Genomic DNA, 20,459 nt, shown 5'->3' with positions numbered 1-20,459 from the left:
ATCCCATGCACAGAGGAGCCTGGTGGGCTACAGTCCCTGGGGTCACAAAGAGTCAGACACGACTGAGCGACTAACCCTTTCACTTTTCACCCCCAACCGCAGCGTCGTCCAAGTTGTGTGTGCCCATCAACTAGGAAAATCGGGCTCACTGTCAATCACAGCAAAATGGTAGAAAGTCATCAACGGCCTCCCACACGTCCAAACTGGCTCTAGCCCAGCCTGGGTGAGGGGGGCGGGGAGCAGGAGGGGGCGAAAAAGGACATTCGATTCGAAGGGTGGCCGCTCTCTTGATGAGTTTCAAAGAACCGCTCGTTTATTTTTCAAGAAGCGTTTTCACAGGGGAGAACACACACAGTAACTGGTGATGTTGCAAAGATCACGACTGTGGGTGAGACTTGGCGGTCAGGAATTAGAAGTGGCATTTAGTGTGTGGTCGTGGTAGATGAGATTAATTAATTGATACCAAAAGTTATGACTCTGGAGGCGGTGACTTTATGGGCGTTAGGGGCTCAAGTGGTAAAGAATCTGCCTGCAGTGTGGGAGACCCGGGTTCGATCCCTGGGTCCGGAAGATCCCCTGGAGGAGGAAATGGCACCCCACTGCAGTATTCCTGCCTGGAGAATCCCATGGACAGAGGAGCCTGGCGGGCTACAGTCCACGGGGTTTCAGAGAGTTGGACAGGACCGAGCGACTAACTTTTCTCTAAGATGCTTTGAAGAGGTGGGCTTCGGAGAGCCACGTAAATCAGCGACTGGGTCCCCGGAAGAGGTTGGCAGACTCTCAGAACGTTTATGTTCGTGTGCTTTTAAATATGTACCTGTTCATTTCGCTGCACCACGTGTGAATTGCTGCCCAGGCGAACAGGTTCCCTGACCGGAGACGGAACCCAGGCATTTGGAGCTCAGAGTCTTAGCCCCTGGACCACCAGGAAAGTCCTTATTGTCTGAATACGTGCCCAGGAGCAGCCTTCCTCCTCCATTTATCCTTTAGCTTTTTCACATTTTTTTTCCAGGAAGGTGAATCTCTGCATGACCAAGGCTTTAAATATTTTAATCAGTCAGTACTGCACACAAACAGGAGCATCCCAAGGAAAATGGAAAGGAAACGTGAGTCTTTAATTTGCCCAGGTTCCTGCTAATTATGTTCCCGGGGGAGGCAGGACAAAGCTCTCTTTTACATTAAACGTATAAAGAACCTCTTGACTTCTCATTCAGTTCAGTTCAGTTCAGTCGCTCAGTCGTGTCCAACTCTTTGCGACCCCATGAATCGCAGCATGCCAGGCCTCCCTGTCCGTCACCAACTCCCGGAATTCACTCAAACTCACGTCCATCAAGTAGGTGATGCCATCCAACCATCTCATCCTCTGTCATCCCCCTCTCCTCCTGCCCCCAATCCCTCCCAGCATCAGGGTCTTTTCCGATGAGTCAACTCTTCGCATGAGGTGGCCAAAGCACTGGAGTTTCAGCCTCAGCATCAGTCCTTCCAATGAACACCCAGGACTGGTCTCCTTCAGAATGCACTGGTTGGATCTCCTTGCAGTCCAAGGGACTCTCAAGAGTCTTCTCCAACACCACAGTTCAAAAGCATCAATTCTTCGGCGCTCAGCTTTCTTCACAGGCCAACTCTCACATCCATACATAATGTCATACATACATAAAGTCATACATAAGGACTTCTCATTAGCCCCCTGAAAATATCGCAGTGATTTCTGTGATATTAAAACTGCAAGCTTGGAAGACACACTGATTGTCGGGGAGCAGAGAGAGACGGAGAAGAAGGCTTAGCTTGCCTGCAGTCAGGATGGCTGCTATTGATCTCATGGTATTAATTCTTCACGTCATCCTTTTAACTAAGTGCTAAGGCTCAGATTCAGACGTGGCTTCAGGGGCTTGAAGTATTTCAGAGAAGTTTTCTCTTACCAGTGAAATATGCGATTGAAACAGGACACCTCTCTACCAAGGGGTAGCTGAAAATCCAGAGAGACTTCAGAGAGCTTCCTTGTGCCCTTAATGTAGAATTACATTTTGACCTGGACTCTTCAATGCTCTGTAATAACCTTATGGTCCCCAGGGGGAAGGATGGGGGAAGGGATAGTTAGGAAGTTTTGGGAGGGACATGGACACACCGCTGTATTTAGCATAGAGAACCAGCAAGGACCTGCTGCCCAGCACAGGAAACTCTGCTCAATCCTCTGTAATAACCTTATGGGGGAAGGATGGGGAAGGGATAGTCAGGGCGTTTGGGAGGGACATGGACTCACAGTCTGCAGTGATTGGATTGTCAGGGAGTTCCCACCGAAACCGGGAGGCCCTGAGTGGGACACCTGGGGAGTCTTCTGCTTTTGTAAAGGTCAAACAACACACGGCCACTTCTGGGAAGGGGAGGGGTGTGTTCGGAAGGCACAGCTGAGCGCTCCGCCCCCTTCCATTCATCTTGCAAGTCTGAGAGTGATTTTTGAGGACTCACCCTGGCCGTGGTGGCTCCCAGCCCTGCCTGCGTGATCCGGGGATCTGGAAAAAGAAAAAGAAAAAAAAAAAACAAAAAAACACCAAAGTCAGAGGTCTCCTCCTGCCCTGAAATTCTGATGTATCAGGAGGTCTTGGACAAGCCTCACTGCTGGCCAGAATCTTCACTTTCTCTGCCCACTGAAGCCGAATGAAAAATACAGAGACAGAGGTTGCAGGAAATAGAAAGGGGCTTTTATTCTCAGCTGGTGGAGAGGGGAAGCCAGTAAACTCATGCCTCAAGGACTGTTCCCCGCCTCCTGATGGGGAGTCTTGTTCAGCCCCTGTCCTGGTCCAGCTCTCTGCGACCCCAAGGCCTGCAGCACACCAGGCCTCCCTGTCCTTCACCAGCTCCCGGAGTTTACTCAGACTCACGTCCATCGAGTCGGTGATGCCATCCAGCCATCTCACCCTCTGTCGTCCCCTTCTCCTCCTGCCCTCAGTCTTTCCCAGCATCAGGGTCTTTGCCAGTGAGACAGTTCTTCCCATCAGGTGGCCAAAGCATTGCAGTTTCAGCTTTGGCATCAGTGCTTCCAGTGAATATTCAGATGAGGTGTCTGAATATTAGCACAGATGAGGTGTCTAGGGGCTTATACAAGATGAGGGCGTGCGGTCAGAAGTCCGTGATGAGGAACAAAGGTGATACACTCTTCATTTATTCCTCTTGCATTCTCGCCAAGACAGTCTTAAACTGGCGTCAGTAACCCACTAATTGACTCTGGCTGTCCGCTGATGCCGCCACCTCTTTTGTGATGCGTTAACTACAAGGGGAAGGGTGTTTTAAGGGTAAACACCAGATGCAGGAACTATTTACCGCAGAGTGGAAGGAAAACTCGTGAGGTGTAGCTGCTGCAGGCTCAGAGGACATAAAAGGCAACTTAGTTTCAGACGTGCAGACTTAGGAGCAGCTAAGTAACAACAACGACAAAAAAAAAAACTCAAAATACTAAAAATGTCTAGGCCTGCTCACTGTTCTAACTTCTTTGTTCTTAGGAAAGGGAAAGGGGAAAAAAAAAAAAAAAAAAAACCAACTCATTCTTTTTTTTTTTTTCTCCTTTTCACTGCAAACAGCCTCTCCATCGCAAGCTCAGGGCTGGGATGTGTGAAACTCGGAGATGAAACTCTTGGCTACACTCAGCGCCCTAAGCTGACTGGCCTCACAGGACCGCGTGCTCAGTCGTGTCCGGCTCTTTGTGACCCCACGGACTGTAGCCCACCAGGCTCCTCTGGGCATGGGATTCTCCAGGCAAGAATACTGGAGTGGGTTGCCTTTCGCTTCTCCTGGGGATCTTCCCGACCCAGGGATCAAACCCAGGTCTTCTGTATTTGCAGGCAGATTCTTTAGCATCTGAGCCGCCAGGGACACCCAAGGAAGGCGAAACAATTCAGCAAGTCCACTCCAGCCAAGACATTCCACGCAAATCTCTTGGTGACAACAGGGTCTTATCTAAGCAGTCTGCGTGTGTGCAGAAGCTTAGGCTCAAGAAGATGACTGCGAGGAACACCTCTGGTTCCCTTCAAGGCCAGCTGTCTCTTTTTTTCCTTTAACTGTATTCTTTTACTTTTTCTGGTTATAATGTGCAGACTGCTTTTAAGATGGAGAAAAGAACTTTGGACTTTGATGCCTGCAGAAAGGCTGTTAGTAAGGTGACCCAAGTGGAAGCAGCTTAAGAGCAAAGCCTGGGACTTCCCGTGTGGTCCAGTGGAGAAGAAACCGCCTGCCACAGCCTGGCGGGGCTTCCCTCGTGGCTCAGGCGGAAAAGAACCTGCCCGCAGTGCGGGAGACCTGGGTTCGATCCCTGCATAGGGAAGATCCCCTGGAGAAGCAAATGGCAACCCACTCCAGTATTCTTGCCTGGAGAATCTCATGCACAGAGGAGTCTGGCGGGCTACACAGTGGGGTTGCAAAGAGTCGGACAGGACTGAGCAAGTGATGGTATTGCATTGCCACAGCCTAGAGGGATGCGATCGGATCGGAGGTGGGAGCAAAGTTCAAGAGGGAGGAGACAGGTGCATACTTGTGGCAAATTCATGTGGAGGTATGGTGGGAACCAACACAGTATTGTAAAGGAGTTTTCGTCTCATTAAAAATAAACACATTTATTAAAAAAAAAAAAACAATATTGTCAAGGAACTATCTTCTGATTAAAAATAAACAGATTTATAAGAACAAAGATTATAAAGGACCTATCCTCTGATTACAAATAAACAGATTTATAACAAACAATATTTTAAGGGAACTATTCTCTGATAACAAATAAAGAGATTTATAAAAAAACATTGCAAAGGAACTATCCTCTGAATAAAAATAAACAATGTTATTTTTTTTTTAATTGTAAAGGAACGATCCTCTGGTTAAAAATAAACAAATTTATTACACAAAGCAAGAAGCTGCCTGCCAGTGCAGAGGACCCGGGTTCGATCCCTGGTCCCGGGAGATCCCACTTGCGTGGAGTCAGTAAGCATGAGCGTCATGACTGAGCTCCCGAGCCTCGCCTCCCGAGCCCACGTCCCTGGGGGTCTGTGCTCTGCTAGAGAAGCCCCTGCAAGGAGCATCTGCAGACCACAGCTGCAGAGCGGCCCCCGCCCGCCACACCGCGACGCCGCCTGCTTGCAGCAGTCAAGACCCCGTCCAGCAGAAAATAACCTTTTTATAAAAGAGTGCACGCCCAGGGCGGTGACAGGCCGGGGGCAAGGAGGGGGATGCCTCGGGGAGCAGGCCTCTGAAGGGGTCGCCAGGAGACGAGAACGGGAGCGTGTCGCCTGGGGACACTCCAGGGCTGTGTCTGGGACCGGGACCGGCCGTGAGCTCGCTCTGCTCGCCGGGCCCCACCCAAGACCTCACTTCCTCTTTTTCGGCCCCCTGAGCTGGTCACAACATGCAGCATCGCCCAGAGCATGCTCTTGAGGGCTTCCTTAGCAGCTCAACTGGTAAAGAATCCGCGTGCAACGCAGGAGACCTGGCTTCCGTCTCTGGGTTGGGAAGACCCCCTGGAAGAGGGCATGGCAGTAGCCTGGCCTGGAGAATCCCATGAACAGAGGAGCCTGGTGGGGTACAGTTCATGGGGTAACATAGAGCCGGACACGACCGACCGACTAACACACACGCATCCTGTTTGAGCTGTGAATCCTGCTTCCTCTTCAATGGTCCATGCAAACCCTCACTTCCCCTCTGGGGAACGGCTCAGATCTCCACCTGGGCCTCTGCCCGAGACCCCAGGAAACATACAGAGCCCCCCACAGCTCAACAAGTGTTCATCACATCAGTTCAGTTCAGCCGCTCAGTCGTGTCCGACTCTTTATGATCCCGTGGACGGCAGCACGCCAGGCCTCGCTGTCCATCACCAGCTCCTTAAAAGGTCGTTGCAAGAATAGGAGGTGGAACTGTTAGCCACTCAGTCATCTCTGACCCTCTGCGACCCCGCGGACTGCAGCCCGCCAGGCTCCTCTGTCCATGGGATTCTCCAGACAAGAATACAGGACTGGGTTGCCATTTCCGCCTCCAGGGGATCTTCCCAACCCAGGGATCGAACCCAGGTCTCCCACACTGCAAGCAGATTCTTTAGCAGCTGAGCCACCAGGGAAGCCCGAGAATACTGGAGTGGGTAGCCTTTCCCTTCTCCACCAGATCTTCCCGACCCAGGAATGGAACCCAGGTCTCCCGCATTGCAGACAGATTCTTAACCAGCTGAGCCACCAAGGAAGCCGAACCACCACGCAAATGCCTCCTGGGTCATTGCCCATCGCATTCTCTTCTTCATGCCAGCGAGTCACCCCTGCCGGCTGCAGCCACTTCCTGAGACAGGGATCCTCAGCCGCTGTCTCCTGCGTGGGGATTCCCCGCCCCGCCCCGTGCCGGGCTCAGCCCACGGCATGACATTTTTGCACGAGTCACTCAAATTCCTGAGCTTTTACCCTCCTGCGTTCAAACACACACTTGTACATTCGCTTCCCCACCCCAACCCAGCCACTGGGCACAGGACTTCGCACCCTTTGATTGCCAAACTGGGGTGGCCGTTGGGGGGGAGCTGGTTGTCTATGCTGCCCACAGGGTGCTCACAGAGATGCCCTGACTGTCCCTGAAAGAGGGGTCAAACAGTCTGGTGTCTCCTAGAAGCCGGGCATTCAGAGCTACGTCTGGTGAGTTTGCCCGCTGGCTGGCAGGGCAGCTGAACGGGACACTGATGCCAGGAGGCTCTGGGAGAGTTGGAAAGGGGAGGGGCTGGGATGGCATTGCCCCTGCCCCGGGAAACTGCATTTTCATGCCCTAGTCCTGCAGCATCTCGGCTCTTTTTCTCCATCATCCAGTGGACACAGGGGTGTGTTGGCCTCTAGTCGGTTCCCAGGGTATCACCCCACCAGGAACTAAGAGAGACAGTCCACAGGCCAGGGGACCCACTTTTTCAGACAAGCGTGTGTATGCTTATTTTCCCCCATGGTACCCATTAACTTAGAGACCCAAGTCACAGAACAGAGCTTGTAGATAGGTCAGCAGTTATCATCACAGATTGTTTGCCCCTTGGAAAGAAAGCTATGACTGAGCTAGACACTGGATTCAAAAGCAGAGACATCACTTTGCCGACCAAGGTCTGTAGACTCAAAGATACCGTTTTTCCAGCGCTCACGTATGGATGTGAGAGCTGGACCATAAAGAAAGCTGAGCGCCGAAGAAGTGATGCTTTTGAACTGTGGTGTTGGAGAAGACTCTTGAGCATCCCTTGGACTGCAACGAGATCTAACCAGTCCATCCTAAAGGAAATCAGTCCTGAATATTCATTGGAAGGACTGATGCTGAAGCTGAAACTCCAATCCTTTGGCCACCTGATGAGAAGAGCCGACTCATTGGAGAAGCCTCTGATGCTGGGAAAGATGGAAGGCAGGAGGAGGAGGGGACAGCAGAGGATGAGATGGTTCATGGCGTCACTGACTTGATGGACATAAGTTTGAGGAAACTCTGGGAGTTGGTGATGGACAGGAAGACCCTGCGTGCTGCAGTCCACGGGGTCACAAAGAGTCAGACACGACTGAGCTAGTGAACAACAACATCTCATCTATTCGGGAAAGCGGTAGCTACAGATACATGTCTCTGCAGTGGGCAGAGGGATGCTGGAGAGAGAGAGAGCTGCCACACCGGGCAGAACACACACATTATTTTTCATCTCCGGGGTGTGTCTTGTGTTTATTCAAAATATCCATGGCAATGACAGGTAGCTTTTGCAACATGAATCTGCTACACCATCTAAGCTGTTTGAGTGCCTTCCCCTCACTTACAAAGCTTGCCACAGTGCAGGAAATCTTAGCTGATCTCCAAGACTGGTCTTTGCGGTTACAGAAAAGCCAGATTTCGGGCCGCAGGAAGTCTCCATGGAGAACACGAAAACGAAACAGCAGAAACCAGAGGAGTCAGCAGGCAGCCTCGCTGCTGAGCCACACGGAGACGGGGTGTCCGCCAGGGTGGGGGCGGTGGGGAGGCCGCTGGGCGTGGTTTTTTTTTTTAATTTTTTTTTTGTTTGGTTTCTCTGCTGCTTTTGTAAGCTGTTTTTCTTTCCACTTGGTTCTGAAGCAAACAAACAAAGCCCTGTACTGTAACCTTCGTCTGTCCCGAACCTAAGGGTGTTCCTCTTAGAGCAATAAATGTGTTATTTTCACACCAGGATAGGAGGGACGAAACTAGCATGTTCCCCTGAGACACGGTGACTTAATTTACAGTTTACAACCTCTCTTAAAAAAATATTTATGGTGTACTGGAGTGTAGTTCGTTGACAATGCTGGGTTAGTCTCGGCTGTACCCCAAAGTGACTCAGTTATACAAACACATGAATCTATCTTCGTTTTTAGATTCTTTTACCATGTAGCTTATTACAGATCATTCACTAGACGTGCCTAGGATATACAGTAGGTCCTTGCGTGCGTGCGGGATCAGTCGCTTCAGTTGCGTCTGACTCTCTGCGACCCCATGGACGGTAACCGCCCAGGCTCCTCTATCCAGGGGATTCTCCAGGCAAGAATACTGGAGTCGGGTGCCATGCCCTTCTCCAGGGGATCTTCCCAACCCAGGGATCAAACGCGGAGTCTCTTACATCTCGTCAATTGGCAGGCGGGTTCTTTATCGCTAGCACCCCCTGGAAAGCCCACAGTAGGTCGTTGTTGATTATTTTCTATGTCTAGTGAAGGACGGGCCTCCCTGGTGGCTCAGCTGGCAAAGAATCCGCCTGCAATGCAGGAGACCTGGGTTCTATCCTTGGGTTGGGAAGCGAGGAAGACAGGGGGTGTGTGGGGTCAGACACCCCCCAGAAGCAGACACTGAGGCTCGGTCTCCAGGAGGGACTCCCTGTGGGGTCAGGACCTGCCGGCAGGGACCCCTGGGCGATGAGTCACTCCTGGGGAGGTCACCAGACATGCCCACGGCTGCCAAGGTGACGGCAGGTCACAGGGCGGCCAGGCCTGTCCAGCTGACTGCCCAAAAGGACACAGCATTCCAGCACCGCCAGCCTCTGGGAGCAGTCGCCAGGGTCTCCCAAGGGGGCTCCCAGACACTGGGACGACGGAGCTGGAAAAGGCTGAAGGGAGCCCAGGAGAGCGGCAGGAACCAAGCTGGTGGTCGGCCAGGTCCTGGAAGACAGTCCCCCTCACTCCTGATCTCAGTGCTAGTCCAGCGGACGCCAGAGCTTCCGACTGAGCAGTTGCCGCGTTTGAGGTTCCCAAGACCCTTCCTTGCTGTTCAGTTCAGTCACTTGGTCATGTCCAACTCTTTGTGACCCCGTGGGCTGTAGCCCTCCAGGCTCCTCTGTCCGGGGGATTCTCCAGGTGAGAACGCTGTTGCCACGTCCTTCTCCACCTCTGCCCTCACTGTGGATAAACTAAATCTCAAAGTCCCCCAGCCCCGTCCCCCCAAGTCCTTGACTTGGCCGGTGTTGTTTTTTTTTTCCCCCTCAGGGGTGTCACGGCCCAGGGATGTCCTGATCTGAGCAGACAGATTAGCTCCAGAGTAAGAAGGACTCGTGATTTTGACGTGACTGGTGACTCCAAATGTCTTCCAGATGCTGAGCGATCCATGTTTGTTGGTGTTTTTTTTTTAATCTAATCCATCGCTTGGAAAATGAAAAAGTATACGGCTGTCATGCTCCTTTCTGTGGGGTTTGCTTTCTTGAGTCATCAGCTGGTTGCAACTTGGGGACCCTTCTAAGATGCGTGGGAGCCTCCCGATTGTTCTCGGGCCCGGGGGTGTTGAGCTGGGAAAGGGAATTTCAGGACAAATGAGGAGAGAGATCTCCACGTGTGACTGTTAAGGAACGCTTCCCAGCCAGCTGTCTGCTGCAAACATTCACAGATCAGGTTCTCTTTGTCCTGGGAAGTAAGGAACCTATTTTATACACTTTATTCTTCTAATTTTGAATGTTTCTCTCCTATTAATGCTGTGTTTTATTCTCGTTTATTTAATTCTCTTCTATTCTGTTGTTCTACTAATGCTGTACTTTATTTCATTTTATTTAATTCTATTGGATTCTGCTGTTGTTTAGCCACTGAGTCGTGTCTGACTCTCTGGGACCCCATGGACTGCAGCCCACCAGGATCCTCCATCCATGGGCTTCTCCAGGCAACAGTACTGGAGTGGGTTGCCATTTCCTCCTCCAGGGGATCTTCCTGACCTACGGATGGAACCCAGGTCTCCTGCGTTTGCAGGCAGATTCTTTGCCTACTGAACTATGAGGGAACCCATAATATGTTTACGTCCTGTTCAAAAATAATGCAGTGCAGAAACTTTAGCAAACAGATACCAAAACCTTCCTCAGCATATACGAACTAATCAAGGAAAGGTTTTGCGTGCCTTCTGCCATTTTCTCTCCGTCCTCTCAGGAGAGTTTCTGTAGAATATGCCTTGCTTAGGCTGTGCCTTTAGGATTTACGAGTATTTGCAAACCATTAAACGATCTTCGGAGAAGCTTTCAAATGGCTGCAGTTTCCAGGTATAGACTGATTTCCGGCAGTTCCGCTAGCTGCTTTGCCTATGTGCGCGTGTGCGTGTATCTTTTTACTATTCTGCTGTTGTGAAGAATATTCTTGGTAGATGGAGGTTGTCATGGAGTGAATGAGTGTGTGTCTTTCCCAGAATTCACATACGAAAGCCCCGATTCCAAACGTGATCGTATTAGGAGGTGTGGTTAGAAAAGGAGGCGGGGTTAGACAAGGAGGCGGGGTTAGACGAGAAGGCGGGGTTAGATTAGGAGGCGGGGCTAGACAAGGAGGCGGGGTTAGACAAGAAGGCGGGGCTAGACAAGGAGGCGGGGTTAGACAATGAGGCGGGGTTAGATTAGGAGGCGGGGTTAGATTAGGAGGCGGGGTTAGACGAGGAGGCGGGGTTAGATGAGAAGGTGGGGTTAGACAAGGAGGCGGGGTTAGACAAGAAGGTGGGGTTAGATTAGGAGGCAGGGTTAGACAAGAAGGTGGGGTTAGATTAGGAGGCGGGGTTAGATTAGGAGGCGGGGTTAGACAAGGAGGCGGGGTTATACAAGAAGGTGGGGTTAGATTAGGAGGCGGGGCTAGACAAGGAGGCGGGCTTAGACAAGAAGGTGGGGTTAGATTAGGAGGCGGGGTTAGACTAGGAGGCGGGGTTAGACAAGGAGGCAGGGTTAGACTGGTAGGCGGGGTTAGACGAGGAGGCAGGGTTTTAGGACATTATAGGCCGGTACCGGGATAGGATTAATGTCTTTATAGGAGAGTGGCCTTTGACTGTGTGGATCACAATAAACTGTGGAAATTCTGAAAGAGATGGGAATACCAGACCACCTGACCTGCCTCTTGAGAAACCTGTATGCAGGTCAGGAAGCAACAGTTAGAACTGGACATGGAAAAACAGACTGGTTCCCAATAGAAAAAGGAGTACATCAAGGCTATATATTGTCACCCTGTTTATTTAACTTATATGCAGATTACATCATGAGAAATGCTGGGCTGGAGGAAGCACAAGCTGGAATCAAGATTGCCGGAAGAAATACCAATAACCTCAGATATGCAGATGACACCACCCTTATGGCAGAAAGTGAAGAAGAAGTAAAGAGCCTCTTGATGAAAGTGAAAGAGGAGTGAAAAGGTTGGCTTAAAGCACAACATTCAGAAAACGAAGATCATGGCATCCGGTCCAGTCCCATCACTTCATGGGAAATAGATGGGGAAACAGTGGAAACAGTGGCTGAGAGATGAAGAAACAGTGGCTGACTTCATTTTCTTGGGCTGCAAAATCACTGCAGATGGTGCCTGCAGCCATGAAATTAAGAGACGTTTACTCCTTGGGAGAGAAGTTATGACCAACCTAGACAGCATATTAAAAAGCAGAGACGTTAATTTGCCAACAAAGGTCTTCCCAGTCAAGGCTATGGTTTTTCCAGTAGCCATGTATGGATGTGAGAGTTGGACTATAAGGAAAGCTGAGCACCAAAGAATTGACGCTTTGGAACTGTGGTGTTGGAGAAGACTCTTGAGAGTCCCTTGGACTGCAAGGAGATCCAACCAGTCCATCCTAAAGGAGATCAGTCCTGGGTGTTCATTGGAAGAACCGATGTTGAAGCTAAAACTCCAGTACTTTGGCCACCTGATGTGAAGAGCTGACTCATTTGAAAAGACCCTGATGCTGGGAAAGATTGAAGGTGGGAGGAGAAGGGGCCGACAGAGGATGAGATGGCTGGATGGCATCGCCGACTCAATGGACATGAGTTTGAGTACACTCTGGGAGTTGGTGATGGGCAGGGAGGCCTGGTGTTCTGCAGTCCACGGGGTCGCAGAGAGTCGGGCACGACTGAGAGACTGAACTGAACTGAAGAGGAAGAGGCACCAGAGCCGTCCCTCCAACAGGTGGGGACACAGAGGAAAGGTGGTCACCCGCCAGCCAGGACGCTGGCCCCACCAGACACAGAACCCGCCTACCGCAGGATCTCAGACTTCCAGCCTCCAGGACTGTGGGAATAAGCGTCCGTTGTTTAACCTGTGTGCACACGTCTGTTTTACAGTTTATATATATATATATGGGCTTCCCAGGTGGCACTAATGATAAAGAACCCGCCTGCCAAGGGACGAGACAAAAGAGACTCAGGTTTCATCCCTAGGTTGCAAAGATCCCGTGCAGGAGGGCATGGCAACCCACTCCAGTGCTCTTGCCTTGCCGGGGTCCAACCCTGGTGGATCCAGGGTAATTCGAAGGGGAGACGGAATCGGTGTCCTAGGAAAAAACTTATTTAATTACAGATGTAGAGAGAGATTGGAAACAGATAGTGTAGTAGGAAATATTAGTGGAGAAAAAGAGGCTGAATAACTTGTTTTACGTGGGATACCAATAAAATTCCAAGACAAGGAATTTGCCCCATCTACGTTGGGCCACTGGGGCCACTTGAATATCGGAAGGTGCCCCTCCTTGGGCTCCTTCTCACGTGGAACTTAAAAGCCGGGGCAAGTAAGTAGACGTGGCGGGCACCCATGCTCCAGATGAGAATTCAGCCAGAAAAACAGGGAGCAAGAAAGAAACGACATGGGGGAATCAGTCTTTCCAGAAACTGATCCGATTTCTTTATTTTTTAGGTTTGCTTATATACCTTTTGTTACACATAGAGACAAATGGAAATTTCAAAGTCACGCAGGGGTCAGCAGTCCTGACCTTTATCAAAATCAGGTGCCTCACATAAAAGTATACATAAAGGTCTTAGGGGTTTTACATCATCTTCTGGCCATGAGGCCTGCTGACATTTTATGACCCTTTCTTTCTGATAACCAAAAAACTTATTTTTTCCAAGGGTGTTTTTTCTTAAACCAGGCACCACCCTCTGAAGGTGGCAGATAAAGTTGCATTCCTATAGGGTGAGGGTGTAGTGGGTTACAACTAAGAAAGGAATTTATTTAACCTAAGGTTAACATGATTAATCTTAAAGGTTAATACTTATTTCTCCTATATGCTAGTTATATTCATTATAAGGGCAGGGAATATGGAGATTTAGCAGCAAAGATCAGCCCAACAAATGAAAATCCTTCACCAATGTTCCCCTTAAGATCTATTTAGTCTTAAGATAGTGATAAAGTTACATTTTTGCATAGCAAGGACACAGTGATTTATAACAAAGTACGCTGATCTATAACAGAAGAGAAAACTCATTAACTCAAAAAGTCTAGTATTGCTACATCAAAAACTATATTTCCTTTTCTATATTCCAAATACATTAATATATTCCCAGGTGCCTAAGGATATGGAGGCCTGGCGGCAATCATTGACTCAACAATGAGAAAAGCCCTATGCTAATTAACATTTTCAAAATACTCCAAACTCTCCGTGCTGTTTATGGTTGAGAGGTAGTAAACAATCATGTGCTAGTGGCAGGAGTGTGGATAATCCTGTCACACAAGCTAGTCTGCCTAGCCGGCAGAGAGGTTTGACCTGAGACACCCTTGTCACACCCAGGGCAGGGATTTAGCAGCAATTATTGGCACAACAAATGAAAAACCCTTCACCAATATAATTCCTAACCAACCCACTATACCAATAATTTCTAACTTCCCAAAAGAATCTGCCTTTAGTAAGCTTAAAACATCTTGTGCCTCTCACGATTGGGAGGCTGTAAACAATCACATGTGGCCAGATGAACCTGTACAGGCGGGCTAGATAACCTTCCGAGGAGTTCGTAAGTTGAAACACTCTTGTCACGCCCAGGAATTTTTATTGACTTGGAGCTGTAAGTTAACTCCTTCTCCGAGAGAGGTAATGGGGGTCAGCCCCCTGTAAAGTCAGAGGTGTAGGCGAGAGCATGAAACAGTGAAGTAGGCAGACCCTGGTTTGGGGGGTAGATGCTCGGGAACAGGGGGTCTCCTGAGGCTCGATCCGCCTTTGCGTATGCCGAAGCCTCCTTCCTCATGACCTTTGCCACGGGCGGAGTTCCTCACGCCCACTTGGACCCCGGCAAGTGGCGCCCGAACAGGAGCCACTTGCGTGAGGAGTTCCTCACGCTTATTCCCGGACTGTGGGAATAAGCGTCTGTTGTTTAACCTGTGTGCACACGTCTGCTTTACAGTTTATATATATATATGGGCTTCCCAGGTGGCGCTACTGGTAAAGAACCTGCCTGCCAAGGGACGAGACAAAAGAGACTCAGGTTTCATCCCTGGGTGGCAAAGATCCTGCGGAGGAGGGCATGGCAACCCACTCCAGTGCTCTTGCCTGGAGAATCCCATGGACAGAGGAGCCTGGCGGGTTACAGTCCATGGGGTTGCAAAGAGTCGGACACGACTGAAGTCACTTAATACGCATACGTATACACAAAGGTCTGGCTGGGACGGCAGATTAGAAACGGACCAAAGTCAGATGAACTAGCTGTTAAAAAACTGAAGAAACAGATTAGGTCCCAGAATAAGACTGGGAGACACCGAGAGTAACAGTAACATGTAGAATTGCCTTTTGCGTCCATCAGAAATGGTCCAACCTTGGTCACGTCCTGTGGTTCGACCGGTATGTATATATCAAAGCTGTTATCGGAGTAGCTTCATTTGCTTGACACCTAGCAAGCAGTCAATCCTAAAGGAAATCAACCCTGAATACTCACCGGAAGGACTGAAGCCGAAGCGCCAATACTTTGGGCACGTGATGCAAAGAGCTGACTCATTGGGGAAAAAAAAAAAAAACCCAGATGCTGGGAAAGACTGAAGGCGGGAGGAGAAGGGGATGACAGAGGATGAGATGGTTGGCTGGCATCACTGACTCAGTGGACAGGAATCGGAAGCAAACTCCGGGAGAAAGTGAAGGACAGATGACCCTCACAGGCTATAGTCCATGAGGTGGCAAAGAATTGAACACGACTTAGATCCTGAACACGATCAGCCGAAGCAAACTGCCGTGCTGAGATCTCCAGCAGACAAAGAGCTTATTCACAAGAGCTGGACGATAAAGACAGCCGAGCGCCCAAGAATGGATGCTTTTGAACTGTGGTGTTGGAGAAGCCTCTTGAGAGTCCCTTGGACTGCAAGGAGATCCAACCAGTCCGTCCTAAAGGAGATCAGTCCTGAATATTCATTGGAAGGACTGCTGCTGAAGCTGAAGCTTCAAGCAATACACGTACAAAAACTTAGCAACTGAACAGCAACGTTAGTTGAATGCATTGACCTAATGAGCCCCGTTGCTTGCTTGTCCCCAAATGCGCTTGGTCCCACTCCTGGTCTGGCTAATGAACTTCACTCTAGTTCCGTGGTGTTTGGATACAAGGCAGGAAGGTTTTTCAACTAACTTAATTTCATTCTGGAAGTTAGAGCCTCTTGGAAGCCAAAGCGTCTGCATGATGTTATGGAAATTTTTTTTTTGTTTGGAACCAAGGAAAGCAGCACTGAAAGGAAAAAAAAAAAAAAGCAAAGTCATCATAATGAATCAGAGAAGTCTTCAAAATGCATCTCTGGAGAGACATAAAGAGAAAAAAACTCCAAGCCTGCCATTCAGAGCGCAGTGGTGCCAGAGATGACGGCTGATGGTGGGGACTCAAGTCTCTCACTGATCAAATATGCCCAGCTTCCAGAAGCTTCTAAAAAGAGAAACGTGTCAGCCATGGTGCATTGCAGCTGTAAGAGGGTGGAGATTTGCCAGGTAGGGTTTTTCTTCTGAAGGTACTTGGGATGAAGTGGAAAGCTCCCAGGGAAGGGTCTTTGGAATCTGCCAGGAAGCACATGGTTCCTTCACTGAGAGGCTGACTTACGTCAAGGTAGCAACATGGCTGCAGGAGCTCCAGAATCCCTTTCCTCCCTAAGAAGGGTCCCAGAAGCCCTCTTGTTTACAACCGCCCAAGGTCCACACCCTCTACTGGCCCCCAGACCACGATAATTGGCAGAGTGAAAAGCCTTCCCAGTGAGACGCGGAAGAAGATGCAGAGAGAAGTTTGCAAGGAGGTGTGGGTCTCTCTGGGCTTCCCAGGTCGCTCAGTGATAAAGAACTCGCCTGCCAACGCAGGAGATGAAGGCTCGATGCCTGGGTCAGGAAGATGCCCTGGAGAAGGGCATGGCAACCCACTCCAGTATTCTTGCCTGGAGAATCCCATGGACAGAGAAGTCTGGCGGGCTACAGTTCCTGGAGTTGCAAAGAGTCAGACACGACTGAAGGGACTTAGCACGCACGCATTGCAGGGGAGGGGAGGCGGAGGTGGGGGGGCTCCCTGACTGAGCAGTCAATCCACGTTAACTATAAAAAAGTAACACTTCCACAGGCCGTTTTTCTGTTTTTCTGTCCCCTGCCCCCCCCCACATGACTACATTATGTAACTGCAATCTTGTGTGTGTTGGGGTTTCCATTGGCCAAGAAAAAAGAACCACCGTCCTCCGCGCCTCCGAAGTGTTTGTTCAGCTGCCAAGGAGTCCTGGGGTGTGTGTGGGTCACTGCATCTCTCGAGCTAGGTGTGTGTCCCTCACAGGGGAACACGTGTCCGCTGTGTGTACCGGCAGAAGGTATCGGCAGGACAGCGGTGTGTGTGTGTGCATGTGTGTGTGTGTGTGTGTGTGGAGGGGGTGGGGTGGAATGGGAGGAGGGTTCTGAGTCATCCTGAGTGGAAAGGCGTGTGATGGGGAGGGTCTGAGCCAGGGGGCAGGGTGGAATGACAAAACGGGTGACTCAGGGCTATTCTAGGTCTAACCCGCTGTTCCAAGGCCCTGAAGGCAGGCAGAGAGCATTTTAAGCGCTTCACTTCCCCAGGTGGCGCCAGCGGTAAACAACCTGCCAATGCAGGAGATGTGGGTTCGATCCCTGGGTCGGGAAGATTCCCTTGGAGGAGGGCATGGCCGCCCACTCCAGTATCCTTGCCAGGAGCATCCCATGGACAGGGGAGATTGGAGGGCCCACAGTCCATGGGGTGGCAGGGAGTCGGACACAACTGAAGGTTCTTAGCACCCACCTAAGCCTGGGACAGAGCCAAAGGGCCACGCTGCAGCTGTGGCTGGAGACTGTCCCCAGCAAGGTCGCTCCCCACCCCCAACCTGGGCGCCAGCTGCCTCGAATGGGTAAGAAGGCCCGGTGGCCTGCACCTCCCCATTCCTGCCTTTGGGGGGAAGACGCTTAGGGAGTGCAAAGAACCTGCAAAGGAGGTTCTTGGCCAGCCTGGCAAGTAAGGATCAAGTCGTGCCCGACTCTGTGTGACCTCATGGGCTGTAGCCCCACCAGGCTCCTCTGTCCATGGGATTCTCCAGGCAAAAACACTGGAGTGGGTTGCCATGCCCTCCTCCAGGGAATCTTCCCCAGCCAGGGATCGAATCCACGTCTCCTGCAGAGGCAGGCGGGTGCTTTACCGCTAAGGCCACCTGGGAAGCCCCAGGGGCGTCCGCCCTGCGCCCTTAAAAGCCTCACCCACGCTCTGCGGTGTGCTGGTCCTGGCTGGACTCGGGCCCGCGGGCTGCGGCGTGCAAGGCAGAGGGGAGCACACTTAACAGAGAAGGGGAGGGGAAGGGAGTCTGCCTAGGGGTTCCCAAGAAGACAGGAGAGGAAGCGGGGCGGAGAGACGCGGCCCGAGCCGGAGAGGGCTGGATTCCAGCCCGCGCGCCCCTCCCCGGCGGCTTGCTCCCCGGGGGCCCAGGGTTCGGGGCGGCGGCCGCGGGCGGGGCGAGTTCAGGCCGGGGCGGGGCGATGGCGCCGCTCCCGCCCCGGGTTCCGCCCGCCTGCCCGCCCCGCCGCGGGCGGGCCGGGTGGGGTTGTCCTGCCCACCCACCGCAGCCCGTGCGGCAGCCCGCGCGCGCGCCACTCCCGGGACGCTCCCTGCGCTGCGAGGGGCGCACCATGGCGCGTCGGGCCGCCCTAACGCTGCTCCTGTTCGGCCTGCTCGGAAGCCTGGTGTCCACCCAGGGTGAGTGAGCGCCGGCCGGTGGGCACCCCGCCGCCCCCGCACCCGACCACGACCAGGGGCGCGCGGATCGGACTTGGCGACCCGCGTTGGGACCCCAGGAAAGGGGGGGCGGCGAACCTTAAGAGGCGATCCGTGGCGGGTGGGCATCGTTTGGCACGCAGTTTGGGGGGCGCACTTGGGGAGGGTTACCTGGGGGCGGACGGTGTCGGGGCTCACCTGCCTGGTGGGGGCGCACGATGCCGGGACACGCGCCTCGGTGGGAGGCTTACTTTGTGTGGCTGGAGCCGGGGCGCGCGGGGCGGATCGGCGCCGGGGACCCCTAGGGCTCTCCTCCCCACGGCAAGGATCCGCTATGCCAGCCGGTGGCCGACGCCGCAAGGAGGCGGGCTCCCTCTTTCCGCTCGCTTTCTCCCGGTGCGCCTTTGGAGGCGGACCCTCTCGAAGTTTTTTCTTTTTTTTTTTTGCAGTAGTTTGTTTGCTTTCAAATCCACAAAGTCTTCAAGTTGGAGGCACCCAATGGGCATTGGCTGCGGCCTCAGACCGCCCCCCGCCCCGAGACCCCACCTCCCGCTCTGTCCCTGTTCCCGTTTCGTTGCGGGGCCCACCCGTGCGCCCCTGCAGGGGCCCCGGTCCCAGCTGCGCGCGGGCCGGGCCTGGTGACGGCTGCCTTCCCGGAGCCACGCCCTACGGCCCCGGCCTAAATTTGGACTCGGCCCGGGAGCCTGAAACCCGGGAGAGGGGGAGGGAGGCAGGAAAAACTCGCAGGCCTGGAGACCATCAAGGGTGCAGGGCTCGGCATCCAACAGACGCGTAATGATCAGCTATGTAGCCCAGGAGATAATTGGGAAGAACCCTGGAAAAAATAAAGGACGCCCAGGCCGGACACCCTCCACACCCAGCGTGTCTGTCTGTTGGGGGCATTTTTCTTTCTCCTTTTAAAATGGAAGTTGAGATCCTGGTTTCCAGCCTTCTCTGTCCTTTTAAAAGGAAAGTTGCTGGGTGTGGCTTTAAAAAAAAAAAAAAAACCGGTTTCTCCAATTAACGGTTGCTTTCTCTCCTTTATATATGGTTATTTTTTAAGGAAACAGCGACAGGAAAGGTGTCCAGTCTTCAGGACTGGATAGATCAGTGGTAGGCATGATTTAGGAACCAGACTGCAGGACCCCAAAGACCTAAAAAAAAATGTTGATCTGGAAATTTCCAGCTCAGCGCTATGAAGGTTGCATTTTTTATGCCCTGGCTCCCGCCTGCTGTTTGTCTTAGGGAGAGTTTGCTAATTAATGTGTGAACTTTTAAACTGTGCCCCTTCCGTGGTGGCTCAGCTGCTAAAGAATCCGCCTGCCTTGCAGGAGACCCTGTTTGGACCCCTGGGTCGGGAAGATTCCCCTGGAGGAGGGCATGGCAACCCACTCCGGTATTCTGGCCTGGAGAACCCCATGGACAGAGGAGCCTGGTGGGCTGCAGTCCGGGGGCGGGGGGCGGGGGGGGGTGTCACAAAAGCGGCTTTCAGTTGAAAACACGTTCAAGAACTTGTGCGTTTTGAGGGAGGCTTTAAAAGACATTCAGCCTGATCCATGGGGACTTGCTGGAGTACTTTTATAGCGTGGTGGGGAGGGCCCGGATTGGGTTTCCTGTTTCTCTCTTTCCTGCCTTAAAACCTGCCTGGTTTGCTCCACCGTAAAGTTCTCCGTGAGAGCGCTTTGTTGTTTGTCTGTGTGTGAGTCACACCTGCTGGCGAGAGTTTTTCTAGCCCCCGTGAGGCTGCACTGTGCGGCAGCTGCCCACCAGCTCGCTCTCCTGCGTGTGGTAGCATACGCGTGGCCGAGCTGCTCTGCCCGTTCATCCCGCCTTCTCCTTCCCGCCTTCTGTCCTCGCGATCCGTCCTCCACATCTGCCGCTCTCTTCCTGCCCTGCAGAGACAGAGGTGCGTCTCTACCATTTTTCCCTCGATTCCGCATACACGGAAGCCTAGAGTCTTAACCCCCCGGATGGCCAGGCAAGTCTTTTCCTGCACCAGTTCTTAGGATTAATAAGGCATAGTGTGTTTCTGGATCTCCAGAAGTCCTTTCGTGGGTATATAACGGGCTTCCCTCAGAGAAGGCAATGGCACCCCACT

The 20,459-nt window shown here is 52.0% G+C and overlaps 1 protein-coding gene across 1 annotated transcript in view; it reads left to right on the top strand.

Moving 5' to 3' along the window:
• The first annotated feature begins 18,174 nt into the window (after positions 1 to 18,174).
• The window catches only part of CD99 (CD99 molecule), a 33,657-nt gene continuing 31,372 nt past the window's right edge, over positions 18,175 to 20,459 (top strand). The window contains exon 1 of the mRNA XM_018043745.1: positions 18,175 to 18,343. Within this exon, the coding sequence (XP_017899234.1) occupies positions 18,277 to 18,343 (67 nt within the window). The 5' untranslated portion in view covers positions 18,175 to 18,276. The remainder of the gene's footprint in view (positions 18,344 to 20,459) is intronic.

The sequence above is a fragment of the Capra hircus genome (genome assembly GCF_001704415.2).
Source record: "Capra hircus breed San Clemente chromosome X unlocalized genomic scaffold, ASM170441v1, whole genome shotgun sequence".
Classification (NCBI taxonomy): Eukaryota; Metazoa; Chordata; class Mammalia; order Artiodactyla; family Bovidae; genus Capra; species Capra hircus.
Note: the sequence above shows the minus strand (reverse complement) of the source record. Positions and strands in the feature narration are given on the sequence as shown.